The sequence below is a fragment of the Rhincodon typus genome, chromosome 4 (genome assembly GCF_021869965.1).
Source record: "Rhincodon typus isolate 14 chromosome 4, sRhiTyp1.1, whole genome shotgun sequence".
Taxonomy (NCBI): domain Eukaryota; kingdom Metazoa; phylum Chordata; class Chondrichthyes; order Orectolobiformes; family Rhincodontidae; genus Rhincodon; species Rhincodon typus.
Genome location: NC_063335.1, coordinates 118,858,299 through 118,881,186, shown reverse-complemented (window position 1 = coordinate 118,881,186; position 22,888 = coordinate 118,858,299). Strand labels below are relative to the sequence as shown.

Sequence of the window (22,888 nt, the reverse complement as noted above, 5' to 3'; positions counted from 1 at the left end):
ATCCCCTGGTAAAGCTTTGCTGCTCTCCCTCGAGATCAAGAGCATCCTTCGTCAGAAAAGGAGGCCAAAACTGCGCACAATATTCTAGGTGTGGTCTCACCAAGGCTCTGTTTAACTGCAACAACACATCCCTGCTCCTGTACTCAAAACTTCTCGCAATGAAGGCCATCGTACCATTTACCTTCTTAAACGCCTGCTGCACTTGCATGCTTCCCTTCAGCAACTTGTGCACAAGGACACCCAGGTCCCACTGCACACTGCCCTCCCCCAATTTACAGCCATTCAGGTAGTAATTTGCTTTCTTGTTTTTACTTCCGAAGTGAATAACCTCATGTTTATCCAAATTATACTGCATCTGCCATACTTCCTGATTCACCCCTAAATGGATGTTGCTGTGATTCCTCAAGCCCCATGATCTTAAAGAAGGAAAAATACTTCCCAATGACCTATGTAAACGATTGTAAAAGATCTTCAGTTTTTAAAACTTACCGTAACAAAATAAATCAGAACATAGGTGTATTAATTACCTGTAAAGTAAATTGTAGAAAAAAATTCCCCTTAAACAACAGGGAGACCTGTGCCATGAATGCATATGGCTGCATGTCTGTGGAGATGACAATATAAGGTTTAAAGTCTGTCTCCTCCCAATGTAAACAGCTTTCCATCTCCTGCCAGGGCCAGCATTTGTTGCCCACTTTTTTTAATTGCTGTTCAGTTAAATGGCTTGCATAACCATTTCGGGGCCAGTTAAGAGTAAATATTTGCTTTGGATCTGGAACCAGCTGTAAATCAAACACAACAAGGAGGACAAATTTCCTTCCCTATAGGAAACTAATTTTACTAAATAATATTAGTGTTAATAAACTAATTTCCCTACAATGTAGGGCATTATTGATCCAGATGGGTATTTACAATAACCAATGCTAGTTTAAAGATCACCATGATAGAAATCACCTTATATTCCAGATTTTAATAATTGAATCAGCCGACTTGGTGGGATTTGAATCCATGAACCAAAAAGTTAGAAACTGAACGAATTGCGGATGCTGTAAGTCAGGAACAAAAACAAAGTTGCTGGAAAGGCTCGGTTTGTTTTGTTCAGTTCAGTTCTGAGGAAAGGTTACTGGACCCGAAATGTTAACTCTGATTTTTTTTCTTCACAAATGCTGCCGGACCTGCTGAGCTTTTCCAGCAACTTTGTATAGGTCCAGCAGCATCTGTGAAGAAAAAAATCAGTTAACATTTCAGGTCCAGTGACCTTTCCCAGAACTGAACTGAACAAAACAAACTGAGCCTTTCCAGCAACTTTGTTTTTGAGCCAAAATATTAGTCTGGTTCTGGATTACTTATTCAAAGACGTGACCAGCGCATCACCATTAGTCCTGTTGAAGGACTTTTCTACTTCTAGCTTAGCTTTAATGAAGGATCACTTGTGAAATGTTAATTTATTTTTGCACTTTTTACAGATAATGACCAGACGTGCTTTTAACATTTTTTGTTGATTTCTGCCTTTTTGTTTTTGTTCCTTTTATAAAATATATCGAATGTTAAAATGAAAGTTGTGTGCAATTCTTCGCATGTTTCCACCATGGTACTTGTAGTGTAAAATTGCTTCTGAAACTGAACTTTATTTCATTTGGCTATATATTATGTGTTTTTCAGATGCTCACAGACTTTGACGAAGCATGTGTCAACAAATCTGTTGATGTAACTGTGCAGAACCCAGACGTTAAACAAGAACAAATAATTTCAAAAGGTAATGCAGTTCTGAGTACTTGGAAATCTGTGACTTTCATTGCTCTACCACTCGCTGTCAGTTGTGCTTTCAGTCCTGGTTCTGCAATGCCTTTGCTCTCTTTTTTAAAAACTTGCAACTTTGACTAATCTTTTAAATTTGTCCTAATTGACCTGACACAGCATCATATTTCATTCTGACAACTCTCCTGTGGGGTCCTTTTTTGCGATGTTTTGTTTTGTTAATGGCCTTCTGTAGCTGCAGTTTATTGCTGTTTTAGGGTGAGAAACGAAGAAATTATCTTAACAAATTTGGAATTTAAAACCCCCCCTGGTCTGAAGTCATTGTGGGTATCACTTTTCAGCTTCAGTGTTTGTCTTAACAGCTTTCATTGGCGGATGATTCCACAGACTCACCATTCTCTGGGTGAAGACATTCCTCCTCATCCCAGTCCTAAATGGTGTACCCCAGATCCTTGTTTTAGCCTCTTTAAAAAATACAGGATAGGCCGTTGAGGACTGAGATGAGGAGAAATGTCTTCACCGAGAGAGTGGTGAGCCTGTGGAATTCTCTGCTGTGGAAAGTGGTTGAGGCCAGAGCATTGAATGTTTTCAGGAAGTAGTTAGGTATGGTTCTTGGGACTAAAGGGTTCAAAGAGCATGGGGAGAAGGTAGGGAACAGCGTATTGAGTTGGATGATCAGCCAAGATCCTATTAAATAGCAGAGCAGGCTTGAAGGGCTGAATGGCCTACTCCTGCTCCAATTTCCTATGTTCCTAATTTTGAATTAACGTTTTTATATATGCACAGGCTGAATTTTATGGGCTGCGGTGGCTTCTATCCCCCACCTTTTTCTGGACCTGGTTTGCTATGGTCTGCCTGTACTGCTTGCAAAACCAAACTTTTCACTGTCTTAGGTAAATGTGACAACAATAAATCAAATTAAATCAGAGAGCCTGCCCTGATCCCAGTGACTGCTTCACAGGAATTTAGGGGGCTTACTGTAAATCATTTCATGTGTGTGGAGCTGAATTAAAGACTTATGTTTCATAATTGTTTAGTTATTGTCCTACGAATTTTGGAAATGAGGGTCTGTTGATACCAGTCTTATTCTATCCCTTGCATTTTTATGTATGTATACTTCTTTTCTATTTGTTATTCTCTAACTACATTGCATGGAAGACTTCAAGAGGCAGTTCTGCTAGCATCAAGCTAGGAAACATGAATTAATAAATAACCATGTCCTTTCTGTTTTGACTTTTTTAACGCAGTGAATTTAGAACATTGTCAAAAAGATATATTACAAATAAGCACCGATGATCCAGATTTTGCTGTGAAGCTTGATGGCTCCTTACGTGCAACTCGAGCTCTGCATATCAGTGAACAACGGAGTTTTAAGATTAATGTACAAGATGCAGTGACCATGGCGCATTGCACAATTCGAGTGCATTTGTTGATTCAGCCAAACCCACAGGTGAACAACTTGCTTTATTTTTTAATCCCTACCCCCGTGACTTCAGTGAACTGTGCTCAGTAATGGTTAATTAGGTTGAACGTTAGTGGAAGTTAGTGTTACCGAGTCCCACAGGAAATGATAATATGACCGTGCTGTTTCTTGTTTGGGGGAAAAACGAACCCGTTTGCTGTGCTACTTGTTTTTGCTTCCAGTAGACTAATTCACCAAGTTGTTGCCTGGGATGGAGCATTTTTCTTTTTGCATTGAAGAAAGACTCGATAGGCTCTAGTTATTTTCTTGGTAGCATAGAAGACTGAGGGGGACCTGATAAAGGTGTGTAAGGTTTATGAGGGGCATGGGCAAGGTGAATACAAAGGAGCTATTGCCCATGTAGAAGGACCAATAATAGGGTGCATCAATTTAAGTTGAAAGATTTAGAAAGGGCGTGAGGAAACCTTTTTTTTGTTTCACCCAGAGGGTAGTGGGGTCTACTGTGGAACTCTGCAAAATTGTTTGTGCTAAACATTCAAGTGGGGGTCTAGAATGCACTGCCTGGAAGGATCGTTGATACAGGTAACCTCACAACCTTTTTAAAAAGTATGTAGATGAGCACTTGAAACGTGCTAAAATTCAAGGCTATTGGCCAAGTACAGGCAGGTGGGACTAGTGTGGAGAGGTTGGCACAGACCAGATGGGCTGAGGGGCCTCTGACTCTGGATTGTACTCACGGCTGTTTGAGAGCTTTCGTGCGACCAGGACGTAACCACTTTAATTCCAGCTAGACTTTCCAGGTACAATGGCCAGGGATGACTATGCTTTCACTGGTGTAGCTGTCTTACTGTATCAGCCCATTATTCGGGAGGCTCGAGCTCTGATCTCCCGCTTGGGGCGGGGGTGGGTGGCGAGGTTTGGAGGGTGTGGGAGTGGGGAAGGGAGGAGAGAAGAGTTTACTGATATTCCACCACTATTCTAGAGCCTGGAATTCTGTTCCTAGGGCTTTTACTACAATGGTTCTGTTGATTTATCATTTTGTAAATTGGTGTCGACTTACGGCTCAGTAGGGTGGACTTGCCCTTGAGATTCTAACTTCCTCGGAGAGGGTGACAGTCTATCATTTCCAGGCTGTCAATCCAGACCCAGGCAATGTTCTGGGATTCTGGGTTCGAATCCTGCTGGGACGAGTGATGGAATTTGAATTCAACAATAATCTCTAGGATCAAGAGTCAAATAATGACCATGAAACCACAGCCGGTTATCAGAAAATGCATCTGATTCACTAATGCCCCTTTTTAGGGAAGGAAATTGTTGTCATCACCTGGCCTGACCTCCATGTGACTCCAACCTACAGCAATGTGGTTTAACTGCCCCCTGAGCTGTTAAGATTTGGTAATAAGTGCCAGCCCAGCCAGTGATGCCCACATCCTGTGAATTAATTTTAAAAAAAACACTTCGAGGCATGAGCACATAATGCAGACTCACTCCCTGAGTGAGTGCCTTTCAGATGAAATGTTAGATCAAGATGGCACAGTAGTTAGCACTGCTGCTTCACAGCACCAGGGATGTGGGTTCCATGTTCAGGCCACTGTCTGTGTGGAATTTGCATTGTTCTCCTCACGTCTGCCTGGGTTTCCTCCCACGGTCCGAAGACATGCAGGTTAGGTAGATTGGCCGTGCTAAATTGTCCATAGTGTTCAGTTTAGGTAGATTAGCTGTAGGGATGTAGGGGGAGGATGGGTCTGGCTGGGATGCTCTTTGGAGGGTTGATGTGGATTTGAGGGGCCGAATGGACTGCTTCCATACTATAGGAATTCTATGATTCTAGGACTGTGGGCCTTTGTGGCTTAGTCATAGTGTTCCTACCCTTGAGCCAGACACTTGCGTACAAGTGTTGGATTACATCTCTATAAATCAACTTGTGTAGAGTCATAGTGATATACAGCATGGAAACAAACCTTTCAGTTCAACTCATCCATGCTGACCAGTTATCCTAAATTAATCCAGTCGCGTTTGTTAGCATTTGGCCCATATCCCTCTAAATCCCTACTGTTCATATACCCATCCAGATGCCTTTTTAATATTGTAATTGTACCAGCCGCCTCCACTTCCTCTGGCAGCTCATTTCATACGTGCACCACCGTCTAAGTGAAAAAGTTGTCCCTTAGGTCCTTTTTAAAATCTTTATTTAAACCTTTGCCCTCTAGCTTTGGACTCTGCTACCCTGGGGAAAAGACCTTGGCTATTCACCCTATCCATGCCTCTCATGATTTTATAAACCTCTAAGGTCAACCCTCAGCCTCCGATGCTCCAGATAAAATAGCCCCAGCCTATTCAGCCTCTCCCTATAGCTGAATCCCTCCAGCCCGGGCAACATCCTTGTAAATCTTTTCTGAACCCTTTTCAAGTTTCACAACATCCCTCCTGTAGCAGGGAGACCAGAAGTTGAATGCAGTATTCCAAAAGTGGCCTAACCAATGTCCTGTACAGCTGCAACATGATCTCCCAACTCTATACTCAATGCACTTACTAATAAAGGAAAGCGTACCAAACACTACCTTCACTATCCTGTCTACCTGCAACTCTACTTTCAAGAAACTATGAACCTAAAACAAAAACCCCATCAGTTTCCATTCTAATGGATGTAGAACGTCTTGTGGTCTATTTGAGTGTAGAAGTTCTACCTGGTGTCCTGGTCCACGTGTGTCCCTCAGGTAGCATCTCACTCCCTGGGAGGGTGAAGACCAGTCATTTAGTTGTGTTTGTGGGCCTTTGATGTAAATGCAGCTTGTGATTCTCTCATTGACATTCTTTGAGCAAATGTATCTTTGTCTGTAAAGCTCGGAGGTTGTGAAGCTGAATAGGATTAACATTACCTTGTGTCATGCTTCCTATTTTCAGCATAAATTAGGAGAACTCATTCGATTCCGACGTGCGGTTGTACTGCGACGTCAGAAACGGAGGTGGAGACCTCTTCCGTTTTCTGTCACTGAGAATGATCCTGGACCTTACCCCAAGTATGTTCAAACTGTAAGTTGCAGCATTTTTATTCAAGTCAAACTAATGTTATGAGCCCAATTGATGCTGGTCGTGGACAAGTCACATAGCAAATAGGAGCAGATGTCAGCCATTCAGCCCTGTGTGCCTGCTCCATCCTTCAATAAGATCATGGCTAATCATCCAACTCTATATTCTGCTCCTGCTTTCTACCCCTATCATTTGATTGCTCTAGCCCTTAGAATTATATATAGCTCCTCCTTGAGAACTTTCAGTGCGTTGGCTTCTGGATTCAGGAGAGAAACTTGTGGGTCAGGGGTGGGGAGCTTTTGAAGCTTGTAAAGTCCACATTGAGACTATTGGGTTGTTGGGTTTCAAGGTGAAATTTGAGGTGCTGTTCCTCCAGTTTCTGGGTGGCATCATTGTGACACTGGAGGAGGCCCAGGATGGACATGTCGTCCAGGGAGTGGGAGGGGGAGTTGAAGTGGTTCGTGACCGGGAGGTGTTGTCATTTGTTGCGAACCGAGCCTATCTCGGACTCCAGCATCGGCGGTTCCTACTATCCCTTCGCGGAATTGAAACTGGACTCAATCTAATTCTACATCAAAATCAAAATTCCCAAATGGTGGTATATTACATATGTTAGATTGCACTAACCTCAGTTAACTCTGACTTCACACGACACGAGGTCCTGGAAACTATGGGAAGCAAGACTCTGACGGTTGTTATGATCTGGTGCAGGTGGTGTTTCCCCTCTTGGAGGCGCTCCTTCACTTTATTTCACCAGGATCCATTGTCATCCTCTGTCAAATGGTATCTATTCTACTGCCACTCTGGCAGCGCGTACATAAGAGTGAATAGGGCAGATTGTGTTAAAATTTAATTGACTCTTGGTTTTTTTTTTCTCTCCCCAGATAAAATCCGAGTTTGAGCAGAACTATACGTTGTCCTACAAAATTACTGGGGAAGGAGTGGATTGCCCTCCTTTGGGTTTTTTCGAGATCGACCCCAAGACTGGTAAAATATTTGTGTTGAAGCCTGTGGATCGTGAAGAGTACCAATCATTTAAAGTAAGTGTCTCTACTGGCCTTCATCTGTACTTGCAGAAAGTGACTGAGTCAAGTTCTTTTTGCAGCAAGACCTTGAATGAGCGACGTATCTTATGACTTGAGATTAAGCTAAGTGACAGAGGTCACCATTTGTTAGGTTTTCAGCTGCTTGTAATAGATAGCAATGCTGAAGTTTCCATATTGAACTGAGTATGAACTCTTCGAAAACAAAGTCTGTAGTTTACTGGTTTGTAACTAGGTAGGGAGGTGGTGTCGTGGTAATGTTATTGGATCAGTAATCTAGAATCCAGGCTAATGCTTGGGGAGAAACAAAACACAGTGGATGCTGGAAATCTGAAACAAACCCAGCTCTTGTGGGGAAACTTTGCAGGTCTGGCAGTATCTGTGGAGAGAGAAACAGTTAACACTTTTGAGTCCAGTGTGACTCTGCTTCAGAAGAGTGTTATTGGACTTGAAATGTTAACTGTTTTTCTCTGAATGGATGCTGCCAGAACTGGTGAGCTTCTCTAGCATTCTGTGTTTGATCATGCTCTGGGGATGTGGGTTGCAATCCCAGCATGACAGTTGGTGGAATTTATTTTCCGTTAACAGAAATTTGGAACTGAAAGTTGGTCTCGGTGATGGTGGCCATTAAGCTATCACTGATGTCCTTCTAGGGAAGAAAACTTCCTGTCCTTGCCTTGTGTTGCCTGACCAACACGCAATTCCAGATCTACTCCAATTTAGGTTGTCTCTTGCCTACAACCTCTGCATTAGCCTAACAAGCCACTCGGGTAAAGACCAACTAGGGATGGTCAACAACTGCTGCCCTTGCCAGTTGGATCCACACCTTTTTATCTTCTTGAGTAGTATTGAACAAATCCGTCTAACTTAACATCCAGTTTTTAGACTCTTCCAGAATACATAAAGTAATTTGGTGAATTGTTAGAAAGACCATTGTTGAAGACAAAACACCCTTTTTTTAAGGCAAGTCAACTTTTTTTTTAATTCACTCATGGAACATCGGCATGGCTCACTAGCCAGCATTTACTGCCTGTCCTTGAACTTGGTGGCTTGCTAGACCATTTGAGGCGGCAATTCAGAATCAACCATGTTGCTGTGGGTCTGGAGTTGCATGTAGGCCAGACCAGGTGAAGGTGGCAGATTTCCTTCCCTGAAGGGCGTTAGTGTGCCAGATGGGTTTTCCTGACAATGGTTTCGTGGTTGTCAGTGGAATCTTTATTTCAGATTTTCTTTTTAAATCGAATTCCGATTTCACCATCTCCTATGGCAGGATTCAAACCTGGGTCCCCAGAGCATTAGTTGAGTTTCTGGATGAATAGTCTAGTGATAATACCACTAGACTATCGCTCTGCAGCACCCCCCCGCCCCCACCACTTCAAATTAGTTCAATAGATTTACTAAATTTGATAATTTTTATAATGGATGTTTGCTGCGTGTATCGTGTTTTCCCCTCCGGTCAAGTGGTGTGGGTTCAAAGCCCTCTTCCAGGGTCTTTTTACCACTAGATTCACGGTCCTGGTGCAGTACTGACACAGTTCGCACAGATAGGAGCTGTCACCTTTAGGATCAGCCGTAAGACTGAGGCTTCAGCTGCCTGGTGATGTAGAGGATGCTGGTTTGGTATTTCAGAGAGTCACTGGGGAGGGTGGTTATGGACAGTTTTGAAACATGATATCCAAAGAAAATAGGTTTGGTGATTGCAAGGTATAGAAAAAAGATTGTAAGCTCAAGTCTGCATTCCCCCTCTGGATAACCTTTCATCCCCATTGCTTAATAAGAATCTATCTACTTTTTCTCTTTGAAGTCCTGAACGGCTCTGCTTCCACCACTACTCAAAGATAAAAAGGTGTGGGTGCAACCAGCAGGAGCAGCAGTGGTTGACCATCCCTAGTTGGCCTTTATCTGAGTGGCTTGTTAGGCTATTGCAGAGGTTGCAGGCAAGGGTCAGCCCAAATTGGAGTAGATCTGGAGTTGTGTTGGTCAGGCCTTCTCAAGGTGGTGGTTCCAAAGGTGCACAACCATCTGAGAGAAAAACTTCATCTTGCTCTTATTAGAATGTTAGGGAGCAAAGCCACTAAACATTAACTGTTTGTATAGTGGCACAGAACTTGAGCACTGCTGAAAAATCATACGTTTTAATGAAGCTTTTTGTCTTGTGCTCATCAGGACAATCTGCAAGAATACCACTACCAGAAATCTTACAAAGTGTCCTAATGAATGAAACATGAAAGGCTTGAACAAAAGGTCTTTTTTATTTTTTCAGCAATAATTAAATGTTCAGAAGATTTTTTTTTTCCTGTTGTGTGGGTATTCAGAGACCGTTATTCTGTACCTGGAGAGGCAGGGATCAATCAAGAACAGTGTGATTTTGTTAAAGGGAGGTCATGTCAGACCAACTTGACTGAATTTTTCAAAGAGGTGACCGGGTGTGTAGATGAGAGCAATACATTCGACACAGTCCACTTGGATGTCAGCAAGGCTTTTGATAAGGTCCTACATGGGAGACTGATAGTGAAGGTAAGAGCTTTTGGGATGAAAGGAAATTTGGCTAATTGGATCCATAATTGGCTGAGTGCCAGGAAACGGAGAATAATTTTTGAGAGATGCTTTTGTCACTGGAGCCTGTGGCCAGTGGGGTTGTGCAGGGATCAGTGTTAGGCCCCTTGCTGTTTGTAGTTTATACAAAATGATTTAAACTTGAATATAGGAGGGTTGATCGGTAAGTTCGCAGATGATACCAAAAATTGGTGGTGTGGTAAGTAGTGAGGTGGATAGCCTTAACCTACATAAAGGTATAGATGGGCTGGTCAGAGACAAATAGAATTCAATCCAGATAAACGTGAGGTGATGCACTTGGGCAGGACAAACAAAGCATGGGGATACATGATGAACTGTAGGAACGTAGGAATCAGCGAAGATCAGAGAAACTTGATGAGTGCATGCCTGCTAAGGTAGTGGCTTAGGTAAATAAAATGGTTAAGAAGGTAATGGGATACTTGCCTTTATTAGACATTTAAGAGCAGGGAGATTGTGCTGGAATTGCTAAGCCACAGCTGGAGTATTATGTGCATTTCTTGAAACCGCATTATAGGAGCATTGTGATAGCACTGGAGCGAGTGCAGAGGAGATTTACCAGGATGTTGTCTGGGCTGGAGAGTTTGTTGTGGAGTGATTGGACAAACTGGAATTGTTTTCCTTGGAGCAGAGGAGACTGAGGGGGACATGTGGTTGAGATGTACAAAACTGAGGGGCGTCGGTAAGGTGGATAGGAAAGAACTTTTTTCCTTTTGGTGGAGGGATCAATGACGAAGAAGGCATAGATTTAAGGTAAGGGGCAGGAAGTTTAGAGGTGATATGAGGGGAAAAAAATGGGTGGTGAGAGTCTGGAGCACACTGCCTGTAAGGCTGGTAGAGGTAGAAATCCCTCATGACAGTTAAGTATTTAGATGTACACTTGTGATGCCTAGATATGCAAGGCTACAGGCCAAATGCTGGAAAATGGGATGAGAATAGTTAGGTGTTTGTTTTTGACGGGTGCAGGCTTGATGGGCTGAAGGGCCTTTTCTGTACTGTAGGCCTCCATGATTATATTTTGCTTACGCTTGTGAAAAAGGAATAACGTTATAATCGGTAAATTGTAACAGTTTCTCTTCAATTCTACAGCTGATTGGAACAGCAAGAACTAAGGAGGGATTTTTTCCTGAATATCCTCTTGATCTGACTGTTAAAGTAAATGACGAGAATGATAATACCCCGAAATTTACTGAAGAGCAGTTCAGTGCAAATGTAGCTGAAGGTTCACCAGTTGGTAAGGATACATTGACCTTAAGAATTTTATAATTGAAAGTATTTAGTTGCAGTTATCAATAATCTAATTGGAGATGCTGAAGACTACCAGTCCTGTGATATTCCTTTTTGAGTTCTCTTTAATGCCCAGTTGGAAACTTGACAAGTACACCAGGGAGATTGTTCCAGTCTTTAGCTGTCACGGTCATAGAGCTGTAGAGCATGGAAACACACCCTTCGGTCCAACTCGTCCATGCTGACCAGATATCCTAAATGAATCTAGTTCCAGCACTTGGACCATATTCCCCTCAATCTTTCCTATTCATGTACCCATTCAGATGCCTTTTATGTGTTGTAAATATACCAGCCTCCTCCACTTCCTCTGGTAGCTCATTCCATACATGCACCACCCTCTGCATTTAAAAAGTTGCCCCTTAGGTCCTTTTTAAATCTTCCCCTCTCACCTTAAACCTATGACCACTAGTTTTGGACTCCCCCAACACATTGGGGGGAAAAGACCTTGATGGGATGAGATGGTGGGAGAAATAGCAAATGCTCTTGTGGTAATTTTCCCAAGTTCGCTGGACTCTGGGGAGTTCCAGCAGATTGGAAAACTGAAAATGTGATGCCACTGTTTAACAAAGGTGGTAGACAAAAGATGGGGAATTGTAGGCCTGTTAGCTTAACTTCTGTAGTGGGGAAAATGCTTGAATCTATCATCAAGGAAGAAATAGCAAGACATGTCGATAGAAATTTTCCCATTGGGCAGATGCAGCATGAGTTCATGAAAGGCAGGTCACGCTTGACTAATTTGCTGGAATTCTATGAAGACATTGAGTGCAGTGGACAACGGGGACCCAGTAGATATGATGTATCTGGATTTCCAGAAGGCATTCAACAAGGTTCCACACAAAAGGCTGCTGTATAAGATAAAGGCTCAGTGTTACAAGAAATGTATTGGCACGGATCGTGGATTGGTTAACTAGCAGGAAGCAAAGAATGGGGACAAATGAAAGCTTTTCTGGTTGGTAAACAGTGACTAGTGATGTGCCTCAGGGGTTAGTGTTAGAACCACAATTCTTTACAATTTACATAGATGATTTGGAGTTGGGGATCACATATACTGTGTCAAAGTTTGCAGATAAGACTAAGACGAGTGTTAGAGTAAAGTGTGCAGAGGACTCTGAAAGTTGGCAGAGGGATATAGATAGTTTAAGTGAGTGGGCAAAGGTCTGGCAGATGGAATGCAATGTTGATAAATGTGAAGTCATCCATTTTGGTGGGAATAACAGTTAAAATGTACTATTATTTGAACAGTAGAAAATTGCAGCATGCTGCTGTGCAGAATGACCTGGATGTCCTTGTGCATGGACCACCGAAGCTTGGTTTGTAGGTACAACAGGTAACTAAGAAGGCAAATGGAATTTTGCCCTTGCTAGAGGGATTGAGTTTAAAAGCAGGGAGGTTATGTTGCAGCTGTATAGGGTGCTGGTGAGGCTACACCTGGAGTACTGTGTGCAGTTATGGTCTCCTTACTTGAGAAAGGATGTACTGGCACTGGAGGGGGTGTAAGGGAGATTCACTAGGTTGATTCCAGAGATGGGAGGGTTGGCTTATGAGGAGAGACTGAGTAGACTGGGATTATATTCACTGGAAATTATAAGAAGGAGGGGGGGGTGTGGGTGGTGTGGAGGGGAAGGGAGTCTTATCAATTCCCTTCATAATTTTATATGTTTCTATAAAATCTTTCTATTTATTTGTGGGATGTGGGTGTTGCTGGCTGGCCAACATTTCTTTGCCCATCCCTAGTTGCCATTGAGAAAGTGGTGGTGAGCTGCCTTTTTGATAGACGCAGGGAGGTTGTTTCCACTGTTGGGTGAAACTAGAACAAGAGGGCATTGCCTCAGAATAAGGGGGAACAGGTTAAGGACAGAATTAAGGAGGAATGCCTTCACCCAAAGGGTTGTGAATCTGTGGAATTCCCTGCCCAGTGATGTAGTTGAGGCTTCCTCATTGAATGTTTTTAAAGCTAAGATTTTTTGAACAGTAAAGGAATTAAAGGTTATGGTGAGGTGTGGGTAAGTGGAGCTGAGACCATGAAAAGATCAGGCATGATCTTATTGAATGGCAGAGCAGGCTCAGTGGGCCAGTTGGCCTACTCCTGGTCCTGGTCCTGGTTCTTATGATCTTATTCACCTTATGCATGCTGCTCATGATTTTATAAACCTCTAAAAGGTCACCCCTCAGCCACTGCTCCAAGGAAAATAGCTCTGGCCTATTCAACCTCTCCCTTTCCCTCAAACCCTGGCAACATCCTCGTGAATCTTTTCTGAACCCTTTTCAAGTGTCACAACATCCTTCCTATAGCGGGGAGAACTGGATTGCATGCGCTGTGCCAAAAATGGCCTAACCAATGTCCTGTACAGCTGCAACATGACCTCCCAACACCTATACTCAATGCACTAATCAATAAAAGCAAGCATACCAGATGCTTTCTTCACTATCCTGTCTCCCTGGGACTCTACTTTCAAGAAACTATGAACCTGGTCATCATTGCTTTTGTGGCAAAAATAATCTCATGTGGTTGACTGATAGATTTCTTTTGCTAAGGAAAAGAAATCAGCCGTCCTTACCCTGTCTGGCCTAAACGTGACTCCAGAACCAAGCAAAAACCAAGCTAGCAAGTCATTGACCTCAACTTAACTAGCAAGTGAACTGTGTATCACTGTTGAGTGGGTGGACAAGGAGCCTGTGTAAAATTAGAGGTGTCTATTTTATTATAAAACTGTCTCGATGTAACTTTTCCTGAAAGCTGCTATTAACTATCCTTTGCACTTGCAATTTTAGGTACGTCTTTCTATAAGCTTAATGCTACTGACCTTGATGAGCCCAATACCTTAAATACGATGCTTCGTTACAAGATTCTGTTACAGGAGCCATCCTCAAAGTTTGGACAACTGTTCTCTGTTGATGAGCTCACAGGCGAACTTAAAACCAAGTCCGATAAACTAGACCGCGAAGTAAGCTTGATTTCAAACTCTTCTTTTTTCAAAAGTGAGATTCTCGGCAGAGTTGTGAATGTTCCTGTATCGCAAGGACTGTAGCTGTTGGAGAAGAGAGCTCACCACCACCTTCGGGGCATTTGGAGATGGGTACTGAATGCTGGACCCATCCAGTGCACAAATAAAACTAAAGCATTATATTTTTTGGCTATAAGAGTGCAAAAGTTGAAGTTTGAAATTCACAGCCCATCAATTTACGTCTGAAAGAGGAAATTGGATGATGCAAGTCTGTTTTTGATGAATGAGACAATGAAAATCCCCAATGATGGAGAGCTTTGGGAGCTATATCCTCTGAAATGTTTTATTTTCCATCACATGATGTCTTTCATTGTCCAAAGGTACTGACTGTCTCATTTCCCTCAAATGTGTTTTAATTCAGTTGAGTGCATGAGTATCGGTCAGCCTCATCAAATTCAGCTTTTTAACTTGCAAATCCCCCCCACCCACTGCAAAAAGAAACAAAGAAATCAGAAAGAAAATCAAAAATTGCTATAAAACCTCCACAGATCTGGCAGCATCTTTGGAGAGAAAGCAGAGTTAACGTTTTGGGTCCAGTTCAGAAGATGGGGGTTTGGTTCAGCTCAGTTGGCTGGACAGTTGGTTAGGGAAGCACTATGATGCCAGCACTGTGGGTTTAATTCCCATCACCAGCTGACGTTACAGTGAAGGACTGTCCTCCTTCACCTCTCCCCTAACCCTGAAGTGTGGTGGCCCTCAGGTTAAATCATCACCGGTTACCTCCCTCTCTAATGAGAGAGCAGTTCTATGATCTGGTAAGAGTATGCTGCCACAGTGACTTCTGAAGAATGCTCACTGGACCTGAAAAAATTAACTCTGCTTTCTCTCCACAGATGCTGCCAGACCTGTTGAGTTTTCCCAGCAATTTCTGATTTTTGTTACTGCTTGCCAGCTGACTTGGCTGGAGAATATAGAGCATTGGGATGAGTTCAGAATAAGGGGCTGGTTAATTAGGGCAGAATTTAAAACAAAATTCATCTGTTGTGAAAAATCTGAATTCCTTACCTGAGTCTGTGTGTGTCTGCCATAATCTTTTGAACAGCAGAGCAGTCTTAAAAGGGCCCATTGATTGTTTCTATGGAACAGGACAGTTTTGAGTTTAAAAATTTGCAAATTATCATTGTGTGGCATTGTTTCATGTTCAAATATTTCCAGGAGCAGGACACTTACACACTCTCGGTCGAGGTGAGAGACCTGGATGGGAAATCTTATGGACTATCTTCTCCAGGAACTGTTATTGTGCACGTTACCGATGTGAATGACCATGCTCCGACATTTAAGGTCAACAAAGTAAGTTGTGGAAAATTTATTCAGTATAAATAAATGAATAAAATATGTTGTTATTCTTCTGGCCTGACGTGGGTATCAGTGAAGGTTTGTTGCCTAGAGAGAGCACAGTCAGCTCACTACTCTTTGGTTGTCCATTATAGAGCATTTCAGTTGGTTCCACCTTTTCTTTCTCTCCATGGTTTTCTATCCTTCAAGCAATTATCCAATTCCTTGTTGAAAGTTATTATTAAATTGCTGTTCTCCACCATTTTTAATTTCCTTGACTGTATTCCAGCTCTTGGTATAAAATGCTCCATGTCATTCCTCTTGGCTTCTTACCACCTGTGACTTCTGGTTACTGACCAGAAGGAGGCCATTTGGCCTGTCATATCTGTACTAGCTGTCTGACTGAACATTGAACATTGTCTTGGGGCCATTCTCCTGCCGTTCTGTCCTAAGTCTTGAAATCTTCTCTGTTCTAAGGAAGCCAGTCCTTGAAATGGCTTCCAGTTTTTACCACCAGAAGATGTTTGGTTTTGTGTTTTATCGTGAACTACCTCGTCATTTACCATTTTGTTACAATCTGCACCTTGGTTTTTAAAATTTAAACTTATTATTGTCTGTGTAAAATTATGGAAAGTGTGGTCGATCATCAGCAAAACATTGACGTTGGACTAAAAAGTGCTTAATATTTTTGAAGTTTTCATCACTTATTGAAAGCATTATAGCTGCTCATGGTTCCATCCATGTCTTCACAGAATTACTATGACAGAAGGAGGCCATTCAGCCCATTGTGCCATCACTGGTTCCGTTCCCTCCTGTCTTTTCCCAATATCACTGCGTACCATTTCTATCCAAATAACCATCCAATGTCCCTCTTCAATGCCTCAATTGAACCTGCCCCCTCCACGTTTCCAGGCAGCGGATTCCAGACCCTAACTAGTTGCTGAGTGAAAAGTGTTACTTGAAAGAATTTTGCACTTGTATATTTTGGGTTTTGAAACCCTTTTGTGATTTTGAGTTATGACTATTTGATTTCAGAATTCAGATTTCCAGTTTTCTTCTACCTCCCCTCAAACGTGTATTAACACCTGTGTTATTGATGAAGATTTTACCATTTCTCAGAATTGTTAAACTTAGTATATTGACTGAAAAGAAATTGAATTTTTTTTTTTTAAGATTAAAGTTTATTTTTTGTCTCGCTTCAGTATACCGTTTATGCTAACGAGAGTGTAAGTGATGTGATGATCCTCCGAATGACAGTTATTGATCAGGACTTGGAGAACACAAACGCAAGCAGAGCTGTGTTCACTATCATTAATGGGGACAGCAATGGAAATTTTAAAGTTGTAACTGATCCCAAGACCAATGATGGTCTCTTGTACATTGTAAAGGTAAGCAAGTGTTTGAGATTGTGTAGCAAATCATTATTGCTGGGATGTCCATGAAACGTTCAACTTGGAAATCTTCAAATGCCATTGCCATGAAAACAAGGCTGAATTTTTGATCTTTGACTAATTTTAGAGGTCATAAGACCATATGATATATGAGCAGATTGAGGTTATTTAGCTTATTGAGTTTGATCACAACTGATGTGTTTCTCAATCCCATTCTCCTGCCTTCTCCCTGTAACCCTTGACCCCCTTACTCATCGAGCCTATCTATCTCTGTCCTAAATGCAGTCAATGACATGGCCTCTACAGTCTTCTGCAGCAATGAGTTCCACAGATTCACCACCCTCTGGCTGAAGAAATTCCTCGTCATCTCAGTTCTAAAGGGTCACCCCTTCACTGTGAGGCTGTGCCCTTGTGTCCTAGTCTCTCCCACTGGTGAAAACATCCTTTTCACACCCACTCTATCCAGACCTTTTCAGTATTCTGCAAGTTTCACTGAGATCCCTCTCATCCTTCTGAACTCCACTAAGTAGAGACCCAGAGTCCTCAATTGCTCCTCATATGACAAACTGTTCATTTTTGGGAATATTCTTGTAAACCCACTCTGGAACCCCTCAAAGGCAACAAGAGGCTGAAGAATCTTGGCAAATCATTCAACATTTGTGGAGAGAGAAACAAGTAATGCTTTCAGTCTAACGTGATCCTTTGATTATGGGGCCCAAAACTGCTCTCAAACCTCCAAAAGCAGCCTAAGCCAGTTTACTTTTCGTCACTTTGTTGATTTATTTTTATTGGAAATACCAGTGTCTATCTCTCACTTAACACACCGGTTGGATTTCTTCCAATAACGTTTGGAACCGTTTATTTCATTTTTTTTTTAAGAAACTAATTCCTACAATCTATCAAGTGTTCTTAGAATGATTTCATATCAATTTCATATAGTTGTTTTGGTGAGAATGAAAGTGGTGGACAGAAGAAACCACATTTTTACCTTGCTGTAGTATAAAATTAGAAAGCTGTGGGGAATCTTGGCAGATCTATCAACACTTGTGGAGAGAGGCAAATGGGACTAGATCAAATTGGGATGTTTGGTCGGTGTGGCTGAGTTGGACCAAATGGTCTGTTTCTGTGCTGTATGAATCTATGACTATGAGAAACAAAGTTAATGCTTTGAGTCTAACGTACCCCTTCATTGGAACTGAAGTGGGCTGGAAAAGTGATGTATTTTATGCTGTTGAGGGGGGAAAAAAGGGGGAAAGACCAGCAGGTGGAAAATTGCCAAAAAGACCAAAATCTGTAGAGAGAGAAAAACAATTGAGTCCAGTGACCCTCCTTCAGAGCACTGATGAAGGGTCACTGGACTTGACTTTGTTTTCCCCCCTGTACAGGTGCTGCCACTTGAGTTTCTCCAGAAACTTCTGATTTTGTTTCACATCTCCAGTATCCACAGTTCTTGGTTTCATCTTACCATGTCTCCAAGAGGAGTTTGTAATCAAAACGATGGACAAAGTTGGTCTGAAGTTATTGGACTCAAAGATTGTAAAGAATTATAGGAGGAAATGAAGTGATGTTCCTCTAGCTTGCTTTGGGCTTTATGGAACACTGCAGCAGCTTTAGGACAGAAATTGATTTACCTATTGCCTTTTTACATAACATGTGTAATTCTAAAGTGCTTGCATCCAGTACTACCAATCAATAAAAGTGAATTTGTATGTATGTAATGATCCATTTTAACGGCGTCTTGCAGGATTAATTGTTTTGACGTGATTCAAGTGTTTTAATTTAATCTTTCCTATCTGTTTCATAGCCCTTGGATCATGAGAAAACACAAACAATCCCATTGGAAATTGCAGTGGAAAATGAGGTTCCACTGATTGGAATTTCTGCCTCTAGACAAACTGCTTCAGTAGTAGTCAATGTTGTGAATGTAGACGAAGGTCCAGAATTTGAGCCTGCTGTCAAACAAATCTGGACAAAGGAGAATGTGGAAATTGGGAGAATTTTGGGCTCATATGTAGCAAGGGATCCTGAGACTCAAAGCAGCGATGGCATCAGGTAAGATTGCTTATTATCGACTTGAAGGTAAAGTAAGAAGACCAGGCCCCTATCTAAGGAAGGCAATAGTGGCATGCACTGAAAAGCTGCAGTTTTGTGGTGTCTACGTGAAGCAGAGGAAGAAATAGAAGGGCATCTGGATGACATTCAATATAATGGGATGGGAGATCGGGTACCAGATGTGCTGAATGGCCTGTTTCTGTTAAGGCTTTGAAAGTCAATAAATCAAGCTATCAAGCAGAATGTCTCAACTTGCTTCTCTTTATGCATTGTGTGCAGGTAAATTGTGCAAACTGAACTAGATGTTGCTATGTAATAAGACAGATTAAAGAGTTACCAACTCCTTTGTCTATCCAATTGCTCTGGACTCTATCCTATTATTTACTCCCTATCCCATCCCCCTCCCTATTTTCTACATATAAATCCATGTTTTCCCAGCTGCCATCAGTCCCGAGGAAGGGTCACCGGACCCGAAACGCTAACTCTGATATGTTTTTCACAGATGCTACCAAACCTGCTGAGCTTTTCTAGCAACTTCTGTTTTTGTAAAGAGGTAGCACAGTGGCTCAGTGGTTAGCACTGCCTCAGCGCCAGGGACCTGGATTCAATTCTATCCTCTGGTGACTGTCTTTGTTGAGTGTGCACATTCTCCCCGTGTCTGCGTGGGTTTCCTCCCATAGTCGAAAGATGTGCATGTTAGGTGGATTGGCCATACTAAATTAGCGAGTGTCAAGGAATATGGAAGCTGGGTGAATTGGCCATAGGCAATGTGCTGGTATGGGGAAAGGGTAGGGGTGTGCATCTGGCTGGGATGCTCTTCAGAGGGTCAGGCTGGACTCGATGGGCCAAATGATCTGCTTCCACACTGTAGGGGTTCTATAAATGTGTAGTTGCTGTCTTGCAGAGACATCAAAATTACGCAAGTTTTAAAAAAAAATCTGATGAGAAGATGACACAAGAATCTGAAACCTAGTGTCATAATCACAAGATCCTTACTAATAACTCCAAATAAGGAATTTTGAGAAACTATATTTTAAGGATTTATAACATCTTATTTGAATAGCTACTGTTCAGAATTATCCAGGAGTGAATTGTCACATCTTCTGCCAGGCTTGTTACATCACTCAACAACACAACTTTTTATGTAGCATTTCATTTGCAATGTAATTAAATATCTCCAAGATGTTTCACAGGGGTGACTATAAAGGAGATTATGACCCCGAAACACATTAGCTCAGATAACCAATAGCTTGACCAAAGAAGTTTATTCAGTCATGGGATATGGGTGTCACTGGCTAGGCCAGCATTTATTGCCCAATCCCTAATTATCCCTTGAGAAGGTGGTGGTGAGCTGCCTTCATGAACTGCTGCAGTCCCTGTCATGTAGAGACCTCTCGGTAGTTTTAGGGGGCTCCAGAATTTCGACTTAGTAATTTGACAATATTATTTTAAACCAGGGTGTTGTGTAGCTTGAAGGGGGACTTGAAAACTGTGGTGTTCCTTTGTTTCTGCTTCCCTTCTCCTCCTAGATAGTAGAGGTCACTGGTTTGGAAGATGTTGTTGGAGGAGCCGTTCTGAATTACTGCAATACGTCTTGCAGCTGGTACACACTGCCACTACTGAGCATTGGTGATAGACGGAGCAAGAGTGTTCATGGAATCATTTGAATCCTTAGTGTGGAACCAGGCCATTCGGCTAACTGAGTCCACACCAACCCTCTAAGCATCCTACCCAGACCCACCTCTCTACCCTGTACTGAGGAAGGGTCACCGGACCCGAAACGTTAGCATCTGCGAAGAAAAATCAGTTGCCAGACCTGCTGAGCTTTTCCAGCAACTTCTGTTTTTGTCCCTATGTTTCCCATGGCTAATGCACCTAACCTACACATCCTGAACGTGATGGGCAATTTAGCATGGCCAAACCACCTAACCTCCACATCTTTGGACTGTGGGAGGAAACCAGAGCACCCGGAGGAAACCCACGCAGACACGGGGAGAACGTCTAAACTCCACACACAGTCGTCTGAGGGTGGAATTGAACCCAGGTCCCTGGCATTGTGAGGCAACAGTGCTAACCACTGAGCCACCATGCTGCCCTGGCACAGTAAGTGAGGTAGATTGGATGCCAGAAAAGTGGGCTGCTTTGTCCTGGACAGTGTCAGACCTCTCGAGTGTTGTTAGAACTGCATTCACCCAGGCAAGTGGAAAATATACCATCACATTCCTGACTTGCGTAGAACAGGCATTGAGCAGACAAGAGCTGAGTTACTTGCTGTAGAGTTTGTAGGCTTTGACCTGCTCTTGTAGTGATGGATACGTTTTCAGGAGTGCCTTACAGGAACCAAGCAAGACAGAATTTTGGGTAGGCAATTCCAGTGCCTAGGCAGCTGAAGATTCATAAGTATGACTTCATAACCCTAACTCTAAGTGTCCATTCAAATGGAACAGGAAGCCTGTCAATGAAGGATTATTCGGTCACTGGTTTATAAGTGCAACTTCTAAAATGTTGTATTTCTTATTTGGCTATCCAGGTACAGGAAACTAAATGATCCTGCAGATTGGGTTTCCATTGATTCACAAACTGGTGAGATCAAAACTACTGCTGTGTTGGACAGAGAGTCTAAATTTGTAAAACATAATAAGTACAATGTTACGGTTCTGGCCATAGAAAACAGTAAGTACAAACCTGATGTGTCTTTTTATATTGTAATAATTGGGGGAAAATGTACTGAATGGAATTGTTTGCCATTTCTTTATTAAGAAAATGCAAACAGATGTTGATCTGTATATATGTGCTCAGCATTTGGATATACATGGCTTTGAGCTGTGTCAACTACCCACTGAGTTTCTCGCACTTTGTGACTGAAGATAGTGAGGGTGTGGAAGAATTAATTAGTGTAGTGATAAGTGTGGAGCTGGAGGAGCACAGTGGGCCAGGCAGCGTCACCTGAGGTGATAAGGTTATGGATAGTCTGGGAGATGATGTTTAGGTGGTCAGGGGTAGGGTCATGGTCGAGGGGTCGGTCGCAGGAGGTGTCAGAGTTGGCGCCTGGCCTCGGTGACGTAATTAGTGTAGTTTTTTTGTTCCTGTTCTCCACCTCTTTCTCTTCTTTCCCCCCCCACTCCTCTCTCTCGCCGTTGGAGCATGCATAGTATGTGTGTGTGGCTCCACCCATCCTGATATTTGGGTGCATGCAAGGGCCATAATTCCTGCTGAACAACAATGAGAAAAAGTAGCCAGAAGCTTTGAAGAGCCATGGAACAAAAGGAAGTCATTTTTGGCCTGTTGAGCGGGTACGCCCTCTCTGTAGAGCAGCCTAGTCAATTCACTCCTCTGTGTGGCCTCAAATATATTTCCATCAGGGATTGCCTGTGCAATTTCCACTTTAAACCATGGATTTCATTTTTATACCACCTTCATAGTCTCAGGCCATTATTGCTTACAGTGCAAAAGAGGTTCTTCCTTAGTAACTCTTCCCCCCAGCCCAACCTCTTTGTTAAAAGTATACAAAGACTCTATTCCAGGATCATTGTCAAGAAGAGAGTTCTAATGACTCCAGCCTTCTGAGAAAATCTCTTGCCACATTTGTTCAACCCCTTTTACCTCCATCCTATCACCTTTGCAAGGGTACTTGGGAATGGCAAATAAATGCAAGATTCTGACAACCAGCATAAATTAGTAAAAGATTATTTTCAAAATTACTGGCATGCTCTTCTGCGTGCACATGACCGTCACACTAAACGTACTTTCCACAGACTGAGGAGGCAATAGTTAATGCATTTCCATTGCATATAACTGGAACTCTTAAACCCTGTTCACTGCATCTCTGCATCTCTGGTCTCAGTCTCTGATTTTAAAGGAGAAATTGTGTTCATGACAATGGCAGCTAACACATTCTTATTTTATAACTCCTGATCATATGCAGCCATAAGCTAGAGATTCCGTTTGTGGAATTGGTGAATTCATGTTTTCTTGATTCCTAGTTAGCTGACTATTATTTCAACATGCATTCATTCATGCATTCATTCATGCATTCATTCATGCATTCAT

General features: G+C 42.3%; 1 protein-coding gene across 1 annotated transcript in view; it reads left to right on the top strand.

Annotated features, from left to right (window-relative positions):
- LOC109937679 (desmocollin-2-like) overlaps window positions 1-22,888 on the top strand; it is a 36,451-nt gene that overhangs the window by 6,624 nt on the left and 6,939 nt on the right. Inside the window, exons 2-11 of the mRNA XM_048596216.1 lie at window positions 1,663-1,756; window positions 3,006-3,208; window positions 6,086-6,214; window positions 7,096-7,251; window positions 10,918-11,062; window positions 13,888-14,060; window positions 15,276-15,410; window positions 16,598-16,783; window positions 18,591-18,838; window positions 21,369-21,511. Coding sequence (XP_048452173.1) covers window positions 1,663-1,756; window positions 3,006-3,208; window positions 6,086-6,214; window positions 7,096-7,251; window positions 10,918-11,062; window positions 13,888-14,060; window positions 15,276-15,410; window positions 16,598-16,783; window positions 18,591-18,838; window positions 21,369-21,511 — 1,612 coding nt within the window. The remainder of the gene's footprint in view (window positions 1-1,662; window positions 1,757-3,005; window positions 3,209-6,085; window positions 6,215-7,095; window positions 7,252-10,917; window positions 11,063-13,887; window positions 14,061-15,275; window positions 15,411-16,597; window positions 16,784-18,590; window positions 18,839-21,368; window positions 21,512-22,888) is intronic.